The 12,238-nt window shown below is 32.8% G+C and overlaps 1 protein-coding gene across 3 annotated transcripts in view; it reads right to left on the bottom strand.

Annotated features, from left to right (window-relative positions):
• The window catches only part of ADGRG6 (adhesion G protein-coupled receptor G6), a 653,874-nt gene that overhangs the window by 187,359 nt on the left and 454,277 nt on the right, over positions 1–12,238 (bottom strand). For all 3 annotated transcript variants that reach the window (XM_086927164.1, XM_086927162.1, XM_086927163.1), the window contains one exon: positions 9,277–9,493. In XM_086927164.1, the coding sequence (XP_086783290.1) occupies positions 9,277–9,493 (217 nt within the window). The remainder of the gene's footprint in view (positions 1–9,276; positions 9,494–12,238) is intronic.

The raw sequence follows: 12,238 nt of genomic DNA, 5'->3' as shown, positions 1-12,238 counted from the left end.
ACCCACAAACTGAAAACTGACTCTGAAACCTCACAAAACCCCTTTACCCACAAACTAAAAACTGACCCTGAAACTTAAAAATACCCCTTTACCCACAAACTAAGAGAATGTACAAAAAAACTTTGTTTTAAGAGGAGGAGTGCTCCCCAGGACCACTCTTTCTCTTTAACAAACAAAAACGAAAAAGGAATCTTTCGTTTTTAAAAGAAGTCTATTACCTTTAATGAAAACAGGCTGCATTAAAAATACATTTGCTTTCTTTGAAAGCACTCACAGACATAGTGGTCTTCTGAACCTAGCAGGCCACCATCCCTGTGATAACTGTTAATTGCGATAGGTTGCACTTTGGACCTACCTCATTATATTCATATTATTGCACAAAGGTTAATTTGCAAAATACTGCACTGGTCGCAAAAATATTTTTACTTTATTATATCACAATATTTGTTTTTAAAAACTGCTTCCATCCAAATAAAATAACATAAATTTATAACTTACCTTTAAATAAAACATCATAAAGATAATTCTTTACCGACAATACAATGTGTAAATATCAAAGACTTAATCCAAGAAATCATTATTTATGTTTTCTGTAACTCTGCTAAAACTCTCCATCATCCAAATTAAACGACTATTTAAATGCCATTTAAAATAACGACTGTTATCTTAAAGTGTGAAAAATATTTCACAGAACTGAAAATATAAAGGAAGAATGTAAATCATCTCCGTTCTAACAACTGAAACACACTTCCTTTCCCCCCCCCAAAAAATTCGGAAACGGAAATAGCTGTTTCAAAATACGAGAAAAAAAAACAGCTAAACAATCCCACCGACATAACAGTAACGAGTATCCCATAATATATAAACATAAAAATCCTATTAATTTTTATTTTAATAAAATTATACCACATACTCATTAACTCCAATTTTTTTAAATGGCTCAAAAAGTCGTGAACGAAAATACGTATTAATTCCACTCCATTATATGTAAATAGTCATACTTTAATGACCAACCCCAAATTAACAAAATATAACCTTTATTTTTAATTTACATTACTTTAAAAATATAAAAGTAGAATCGTACCTACTCAAAAGTGAACCTGCTTCCAACCGCGACTTTCCCTTTACCAAAATAACGCAAAAAGACAAAGAGTGGTTACAAAATAAACAAGCCAAATTATATGTAACTGTGAAAAGTACTACTATAAATGTCCATTATTGTTATATATATGGCTCGAAATTATGTGTACTGTAAAAAAAATTGTATAGTATATTGTAAATAGAAATTCTTTTTGGCTGTATATTATTTATATATTACATAATTTTAATATTTATTACATTAAGTATGAAAATATATAAATATTTAATGTAATATTTATTAAAATTATTATATAACTAAATATGTAATATTGTATTTGTTTATCAGATTTAATTGTTTACAATATGACTAATATGTGAAAATTGTTATTATTAAAACGTATTTATTAATAATAATAGTCATACATAAGAATATTGTAATGTTAAAAGAATCATTGATGATGATGTACATGTTCTCATTAGGATATTTATATTTTATTAAACATTTAAAAGTGTTCATATGTTAATATCATCATCAGTATATCACAATATGTATTAAAAATTTGTGACTTATGTTTTTCATTACACATGTTTGATGTTTTATTAAGAAACAATAATTGTATTATGTATGTATAATATCATACATTGCATTATGTGAACTAACAATTTTTTCTCTACAAATTAAAATTACTTGTCAAGAAAATTACTCAAAAATGTGATTATTCAAAGAACATTATCCTCCTTTTTTGTTTATATGTATACCAAACATAGCTTGATAAAATGTATATGTGATCGTATATTTCAAGTGTTGAATAAAAAAATATACAGAAAAGAAAACTGGTGTCATTATTTTGTATTACCTATGACAAAATCATTATTATGTATTTTAGCAAATGTATTATAACTGTAATGTTCTATCTATTTCTATATACCACATGTAAATAAATAACATACTATACACTGAAGTTATAACAATTATTAATCATACACCCATATACATATAATATCAATATTTGAAAGACACATAATTAAATTTTTTAATATTCCGACTCCAATAACCATTTACTTTAGGTAATTGCTTCTCAAAAACCGTGATTAATTTACTATTAGAACAGCATTCACCATTTAATTAGAGTAAGTGCAGGACACAGAACATATTAAATTTACTCTTCCAACTCCAAATAACAATTAATTTAAGTAACTGCAGGACATTAAATAATAATAAATTATTATAGTAAATCAAATGTAAAAAAATGAATAATGTAATATAATGAAATTTAATTTAATGTAATAAATTTAATTTAAATAGAATCTTAATTTATGTTTTTCCTGAACACCTATAACTAAAAACTGACCCTGAAACCTAAAAATACCCCTTGACCCACAAACTAAAAACTGACCCTGAAACCTAAAAACACCCCTTCACCCACAAACTAAAAACTGACCCAGAAACTAAAAAATACCCCTTTACCCACAAACTGAAAACTGACTCTGAAACCTCACAAAACCCCTTCACCCACAAACTAAAAACTGACCCTGAAACCTAAAAACACCCCTTCACCCACAAACTAAAAACTGACCCAGAAACTAAAAAATACCCCTTTACCCACAAACTGAAAACTGACTCTGAAACCTCACAAAACCCCTTTACCCACAAACTAAAAACTGACCCTGAAACCTAAAAATACCCCTTTACCCACAAACTGAAAACTGACTCTGAAACCTCACAAAACACCTTTATCCACAAACTAAAAACTGACCCAGAAACCTTACAAAACTCCTTCACCCACAAACTAAAAACTGACCCTGAAACCTAAAAATACCCCTTTACCCACAAACTAAAAACTGACCCTGAAACTTAAAAATACCCCTTTACCCACAAACTAAAAACTGACCCAGAAACATAAAAATACCCCTTTACCCACAAACTAAAAACTGACCCTGAAAGCTTACAAAACACCTTTACCCACAAACTAAAAACTGACCCTGAAACCTTACTAAACCCCTTCACCCACAAACTAAAAACTGACCCTGAAACCTAAAAATACCCCTTCACCCACAAACTAAAAACTGACCCAGAAACCTAAAAATACCCCTTTACCCACAAACTGAAAACTGACTCTGAAACCTCACAAAACCCCTTTACCCACAAACTAAAAACTGACCCTGAAACTTAAAAATACCCCTTTACCCACAAACTAAGAGAATGTACAAAAAAACTTTGTTTTAAGAGGAGGAGTGCTCCCCAGGACCACTCTTTCTCTTTAACAAACAAAAACGAAAAAGGAATCTTTCGTTTTTAAAAGAAGTCTATTACCTTTAATGAAAACAGGCTGCATTAAAAATACATTTGCTTTCTTTGAAAGCACTCACAGACATAGTGGTCTTCTGAACCTAGCAGGCCACCATCCCTGTGATAACTGTTAATTGCGATAGGTTGCACTTTGGACCTACCTCATTATATTCATATTATTGCACAAAGGTTAATTTGCAAAATACTGCACTGGTCGCAAAAATATTTTTACTTTATTATATCACAATATTTGTTTTTAAAAACTGCTTCCATCCAAATAAAATAACATAAATTTATAACTTACCTTTAAATAAAACATCATAAAGATAATTCTTTACCGACAATACAATGTGTAAATATCAAAGACTTAATCCAAGAAATCATTATTTATGTTTTCTGTAACTCTGCTAAAACTCTCCATCATCCAAATTAAACGACTATTTAAATGCCATTTAAAATAACGACTGTTATCTTAAAGTGTGAAAAATATTTCACAGAACTGAAAATATAAAGGAAGAATGTAAATCATCTCCGTTCTAACAACTGAAACACACTTCCTTTCCCCCCCCCAAAAAATTCGGAAACGGAAATAGCTGTTTCAAAATACGAGAAAAAAAAACAGCTAAACAATCCCACCGACATAACAGTAACGAGTATCCCATAATATATAAACATAAAAATCCTATTAATTTTTATTTTAATAAAATTATACCACATACTCATTAACTCCAATTTTTTTAAATGGCTCAAAAAGTCGTGAACGAAAATACGTATTAATTCCACTCCATTATATGTAAATAGTCATACTTTAATGACCAACCCCAAATTAACAAAATATAACCTTTATTTTTAATTTACATTACTTTAAAAATATAAAAGTAGAATCGTACCTACTCAAAAGTGAACCTGCTTCCAACCGCGACTTTCCCTTTACCAAAATAACGCAAAAAGACAAAGAGTGGTTACAAAATAAACAAGCCAAATTATATGTAACTGTGAAAAGTACTACTATAAATGTCCATTATTGTTATATATATGGCTCGAAATTATGTGTACTGTAAAAAAAATTGTATAGTATATTGTAAATAGAAATTCTTTTTGGCTGTATATTATTTATATATTACATAATTTTAATATTTATTACATTAAGTATGAAAATATATAAATATTTAATGTAATATTTATTAAAATTATTATATAACTAAATATGTAATATTGTATTTGTTTATCAGATTTAATTGTTTACAATATGACTAATATGTGAAAATTGTTATTATTAAAACGTATTTATTAATAATAATAGTCATACATAAGAATATTGTAATGTTAAAAGAATCATTGATGATGATGTACATGTTCTCATTAGGATATTTATATTTTATTAAACATTTAAAAGTGTTCATATGTTAATATCATCATCAGTATATCACAATATGTATTAAAAATTTGTGACTTATGTTTTTCATTACACATGTTTGATGTTTTATTAAGAAACAATAATTGTATTATGTATGTATAATATCATACATTGCATTATGTGAACTAACAATTTTTTCTCTACAAATTAAAATTACTTGTCAAGAAAATTACTCAAAAATGTGATTATTCAAAGAACATTATCCTCCTTTTTTGTTTATATGTATACCAAACATAGCTTGATAAAATGTATATGTGATCGTATATTTCAAGTGTTGAATAAAAAAATATACAGAAAAGAAAACTGGTGTCATTATTTTGTATTACCTATGACAAAATCATTATTATGTATTTTAGCAAATGTATTATAACTGTAATGTTCTATCTATTTCTATATACCACATGTAAATAAATAACATACTATACACTGAAGTTATAACAATTATTAATCATACACCCATATACATATAATATCAATATTTGAAAGACACATAATTAAATTTTTTAATATTCCGACTCCAATAACCATTTACTTTAGGTAATTGCTTCTCAAAAACCGTGATTAATTTACTATTAGAACAGCATTCACCATTTAATTAGAGTAAGTGCAGGACACAGAACATATTAAATTTACTCTTCCAACTCCAAATAACAATTAATTTAAGTAACTGCAGGACATTAAATAATAATAAATTATTATAGTAAATCAAATGTAAAAAAATGAATAATGTAATATAATGAAATTTAATTTAATGTAATAAATTTAATTTAAATAGAATCTTAATTTATGTTTTTCCTGAACACCTATAACTAAAAACTGACCCTGAAACCTAAAAATACCCCTTGACCCACAAACTAAAAACTGACCCTGAAACCTAAAAACACCCCTTCACCCACAAACTAAAAACTGACCCAGAAACTAAAAAATACCCCTTTACCCACAAACTGAAAACTGACTCTGAAACCTCACAAAACCCCTTTACCCACAAACTAAAAACTGACCCTGAAACCTTACAAAACACCTTTACCCACAAACTAAAAACGGACCCAGAAACCTTACAAAACTCCTTCAGCCACAAACTAAAAACTGACCCTGAAACCTAAAAATGCCCCTTGAACCACAAACTAAAAACTGACCCTGAAACCTAAAAATACCCCTTCACCCACAAACTAAAAACTGACCCAGAAACCTAAAAAAACCCATTTACCCACAAACTGAAAACTGACTCTGAAACCTCACAAAACCCCTTTACCCACAAACTAAAAACTGACCCTGAAACCTTACAAAACACCTTTACCCACAAACTAAAAACTGACCCAGAAACCTTACAAAACCCCTTCACCCACAAACTAAAAACTGACCCTGAAACCTAAAAATACCCCTTCACCCACAAACTAAAAACTGACCCAGAAACCTAAAAATACCCCTTTACCCACAAACTGAAAACTGACTCTGAAACCTCACAAAACCCCTTTACCCACAAACTAAAAACTGACCCTGAAACCTAAAAATACCCCTTTACCCACAAACTGAAAACTGACTCTGAAACCTCACAAAACACCTTTATCCACAAACTAAAAACTGACCCAGAAACCTTACAAAACTCCTTCACCCACAAACTAAAAACTGACCCTGAAACTTAAAAATACCCCTTTACCCACAAACTAAAAACTGACCCAGAAACATAAAAATACCCCTTTACCCACAAACTAAAAACTGACCCTGAAAGCTTACAAAACACCTTTACCCACAAACTAAAAACTGACCCTGAAACCTTACTAAACCCCTTCACCCACAAACTAAAAACTGACCCTGAAACCTAAAAATACCCCTTCACCCACAAACTAAAAACTGACCCAGAAACCTAAAAATACCCCTTTACCCACAAACTGAAAACTGACTCTGAAACCTCACAAAACCCCTTTACCCACAAACTAAAAACTGACCCTGAAACTTAAAAATACCCCTTTACCCACAAACTAAAAACTGACCCAGAAACATAAAAATACCCCTTTACCCACAAACTAAAAACTGACCCTGAAAGCTTACAAAACACCTTACCCACAAACTAAAAACTGACCCTGAAACCTTACTAAACACCTTCACCCACAAACTAAAAACTGACCCTGAAACCTAAAAATACCCCTTTACTCACAAACTAAAAACTGAGCCTTAAACCTAACAAAACTCCTTCACCCACAAACTAAAAAGTGACCCTGAACACTTAAAATACCCCTTCGCACATACACAAAAAAAGACCCTAAAAGCACAAAAAGTACCTTAGAAAAAACTACCCACCCTGATCCACTATAAACTCGACATCCCACTCCTAAAAAAATGATACATTTATTTATAAAATATCTACTAACTTATATATTTTGTATACTTTTTACTACATACACAAAATACCTCAATTTAGAACACAAACATAATAGTGTTCATAATTTCGTATTTAAAGCATATGTTTATAAAATTTCTAAGAGAAACAAAAAAAAAAATTACGAAATTTTTAATTCTATGATTAGAGTATACTTTGTTTATACACTACCCACCCTTATCCCCTTGAAACTATACATCCCACTCATAAAATATTTAGACTAATATTTTACGAAAAAATCTAAAAATATTATAATTACAAATCTATTTTAGTATATACACAACAGCAAACTAAAAAAATAAGTACTATATTCGATAACAATCGATAGCATTTCGCATTATTCAAAATATTTTGAATTTTAGAAATTTGGAAAATTTATATGAAATTGCGAAATTTATTTTTATATAATTACCCTATATATTTTTTAAAAACTACCCACCCTTATCCCCTATAAACTCTACATCCCACTCCTAAATGTATAGTACAAATATTATAAAAATATAATGTAATATTTTATTATTTTTAAAACTTTTTTGCACATACACAAAAATGAATCATAATGTTTATTATACTCCCTTAATTTCGATAAAAATTCGACAACTACAAATATTGTTAAAAATTTTCAAAATTTTGAAATTTAAAGGAAATTCGAAATTTTAAATTGTACAATTTCGATATACTTTTTTAAAACACTACCCACCCTTATCCCCTATAAACTCTACATCCCGCTCCTAACATTAAAATACAATTATTTAGTAAAAATTTTAAAATTTAGATATATTTACACAATTTATTAATATATATCCAAAAGCAAAGTACAAATAATTTAACAATACTCAATAAATTTATATAAAAATTCGAAATTTTAAATAATTTGAAATAAATTTCGCAAATTTAAATTTTTTAACAAATGCGAAATTTATTATTCCATATTTACAATATACTTTTTTAATACACTACCCACCCTTATCCCCTATAAACTCTACATCCCGCTCCTACACTTCTAACTAATAATTATAAAATTATATGTAAAAATTACATTATATATATACAACATTTAACTATATCATTACTTAACATACTTTAAAACATCACTTTTACATATCGATATTTTTGACATTCAATATTTTCAGCATCGATATTACTGATTTCGACATTAATGTCTTCGATATTTTTGACACACACATAAATCGATATTTTCTACTACGATATTTTGGTTTCCGATATTTCTTACCATCGATATTTTGGACTCGATAATATGGTACATCGACATTAACAACTCGATATTTTGACTGTCTACCGTGTTTGCCAGTGGAAAGGGGTCACTTTGGGTCCCCTTTCCCTTTGAGAATGTACAAAAAAACTTTGTTTTAAGAGGAGGAGTGCTCCCCAGGACCACTCTTTCTCTTTAACAAACAAAAACGAAAAAGGAATCTTTCGTTTTTAAAAGAAGTCTATTACCTTTAATGAAAACAGGCTGCATTAAAAATACATTTGCTTTCTTTGAAAGCACTCACAGACATAGTGGTCTTCTGAACCTAGCAGGCCACCATCCCTGTGATAACTGTTAATTGCGATAGGTTGCACTTTGGACCTACCTCATTATATTCATATTATTGCACAAAGGTTAATTTGCAAAATACTGCACTGGTCGCAAAAATATTTTACGACCTTTGCTGTGGACAGCTGGCCAAAAGTATCCATTCTGCCAAAGTCTAAATAAGGCCCAATGTAATTTTAAAATATAAGACTCCAAAGTTTAATAAAGTCCGTCTCAAACTCACTACACACAGTGGAATAGCAAGGTCAGGTGGTACCCGGTGCAGAACATTTCTTGTCACCCCCGGCTAGACAAAATGGCAAAAATATGTATTTAAAACACATATTTTTGCCATTTTGTCGAGCCGGGGATGACAAGTGTCATCACTGAGGGGGGGTGACAAAACGGCAAAAATATGTGTTTAAAATACATATTTTTGCCATTTTGTTCCCCCTCAGTGATGACGCCCGGGGCGGCCCGCACCCACCAACCCCCTTCCTACGACCCTGACCACACATTAAAAGCAGCACGATTTATGTTTTAAGGAACTGAGACACCTAAGTCGCACTCACTCTGAGAAGGATTTCGAGAGCGCCTCATCTGAACTGCTAATGATGTTAGAAAACACATTTAAAACAGTGGACCCCAGCGAAGCGTTGATCTCGGCGCCGTTCACGAGCTTCTTGAGTTGCTGGACAAAGGTGTCTACTTTTTCTTGAGTCAACTCTTGACCGTCACCAGTGAGATTCAAAAGCTGGTTGGCTAATTCTTCCGGGTTTTCGATGATATCTAAAACAAATACACATATTGTGAGTGCATTTTGTACTGTCTGGATTCAACCAATAGGTCTTTTTTGATAGACTTTTCGATTTTGTTCCAATTCGGAGGTTAAGTGGGACAGCAGTCACCAAATAAGGAGAAAAAAGTGAAAAGAAGAAGAAAGAAGGAAGACAAGGTATCGATATACAGTACAGTTGTAGATAAACAAGTAACAATACTACAGTAAAAATCAAGTCGAAAATGTTTCCAGGTTTTTGCAAGTGATTTGACTTTGTTGGCCTGCATGCGGCATCAGAAATTCTACTGCTATCCCCAGGGAGTTCTATGTGACTTTGATCGACAACTTCCTTTCCTCTTCAAGGCCCGTGAGCAGAGGCAACCTTCCCTGCACGGGTTCACGTCCATCAACTGTATAGGGGAGCCCACAAGTCGAATTACTACACCTTTCATTCTGGATATCTGGTTCTAGTTTTAAACATTTTCATGCAATTACCTTTATATTTGTACTAATTTGAAACCTACTTATTTCATAATGCATCATGCTATAAACGAACCTGGTATCCAGTCTTTACTGTCTGTATTGCTTGCCAAGCAGTCATAGCCAGATAAACAAGCATTTGCAATGCAATAGGTCTCGCATTAGGAAAGTTTGAGCTATTGGTATTGTAAATGACAATTTTTTTTATTTATGTGTTGGTTTTGAAAATAGCGAAATTAATAGCTTTGTCATTTACAATGCCAATATTTTTACTTTCCCAAATGTGACACCTATAGCATTTGTAATGCAATATGTGTTGTATTTACGTGACTTAGATGTATTGATATTACAAATAACAATGGCTTTTATTTTTTTTTAATTAATACTTGAATACAAGTTATTGTAATTTATAATGGCAATAGCTTAAACTTTTGTAAATAACTTTTGTGAAGATAATGTTCAGTGCATTTTATTGTGACGAAAATCCAGGAACAGAAGTGAAATATTAACATCTTTTTGTGACATTTGTAATAACGCTTGAAACATTGAGAGAACATATTTGAACCAGTTGTTGAATGGTTTCACAGATTGATGCTGTGGTGGCGCCGAGTGATGTTGTGGTGGCGCCGAGTGATGCTGTGGTGTTCAGTGATGCTGTGGTAGCGCATAGTGATGCTGTCGTAGCGCATAGTGATGTTGTTGTGCCCCTGAGTGATGCTGTGGTGGTGCTGAGTGATGCTGTGGTAATGCGATAGATAGATAGATAGATAGATAGATAGATAGATAGATAGATAGATAGATAGATAGATAGATAGATAGATAGATAGATAGATAGATAGAGTGAGGGAGATAGATAGATAGATAGATAGATAGATAGATAGATAGATAGATAGATAGATAGATAGATAGATAGATAGATAGATAGATAGATAGATACATAGATAGATAGATAGATAGATAGATAGATAGATAGATAGATAGATAGATAGATAGATAGATAGATAGATAGATAGATAGATAGATAGATAGATAGATAGATAGATAGATAGATAGATAGAGTAGTTGCACTTGATTGGTTGGGGAGTCCCCTCCTTGCTGCTCCCCTCACAGAGGGCCGGCTGCCTCCATGAAGCTCCCAGATACATGTTCAGCTGTTCTTTGTTTTAGCTACTGTGTGTCAGTGCACCGTGTAAGCGCACAAGCATACCCTGCTCTCTCTAGAACACTCACACTGCTGAGTCTCTCTCACTCTGCTGTCACTCTCACTCTGCTGTCACTCTCTCTGCTGTCACTCTCACTCTGCTGTCACTCTCACTCTGCTGTCACTCACTCTGCTGTCACTCTCACTCTGCTGTCACTCTCTGCTGTCACTCTCACTCAGCTGTCTCTTTCACTCTGCTGTCTCTCTCACTCTGCTGTCACTCTCACTCTGCTGTCACTCTCACTCTGCTGTCACTCACTCTGCTGTCACTCTCACTCTGCTTTCACTCTCACTCTGTCATCTCTCACTCTGCTGTCACTCTCACTCTGCTGTCACTCCCACTCCTCTGTCACTCTCACTCTGCTGATTCTCACTCTGCTGTCACTCTCACTCTGTCACTCTCACTCTGTCACATTCACTCTGCTGTCACTCACTCTGCTGTCACTCACTCTGCTGTCACTCTCACTCTGCTGTCACTCTCACTCTGTCATCTCTCACTCTGCTGTAACTCTCACTCTGCTGTCACTCTCACGTCACTCCCACTCTTGCTGTCTCTCACTCTGCTGTCACTCTCACTCTGCTGTCACTCTCACTCTGTCACTCTCACTCTGTCACTCTCACTCTGTCACACTCACTCTGCTGTCACTCAATCTGCTGTCACTCACTCTGCTGTCACTCTCACTCTGCTGTCACTCTCACTATGCTGTCACTCCCACTCCTCTGTCACTCTCACTCTGCTGATTTTCACTCTGCTGTCACTCTCACTCTGTCACTCTCACTCTGTCACATTCACTCTGCTGTCACTCACTCTGCTGTCACTCACTCTGCTGTCACTCTCACTCTGTCATCTCTCACTCTGCTGTCACTCTCACTCTGCTGTCACTCTCACGTCACTCCTACTCTTGCTGTCTCTCACTCTGCTGTCACTCTCACTCTGCTGTCACTCTCACTCTGTCACTCTCACTCTGTCACTCTCACTCTGTCACTCTCACTCTGTCACACTCACTCTGCTGTCACTCAATCTGCTGTCACTCACTCTGCTGTCACTCTCACTCTGTCACTCTCACTCTGCTGT

Source organism: Lissotriton vulgaris, chromosome 6, assembly GCF_964263255.1.
Source record: "Lissotriton vulgaris chromosome 6, aLisVul1.2, whole genome shotgun sequence".
In the NCBI taxonomy this organism is placed as follows: Eukaryota; Metazoa; Chordata; class Amphibia; order Caudata; family Salamandridae; genus Lissotriton; species Lissotriton vulgaris.
The sequence above is the reverse complement of the archived record's forward strand: the minus strand, read 5'-3'. Positions and strand labels throughout refer to the sequence as shown.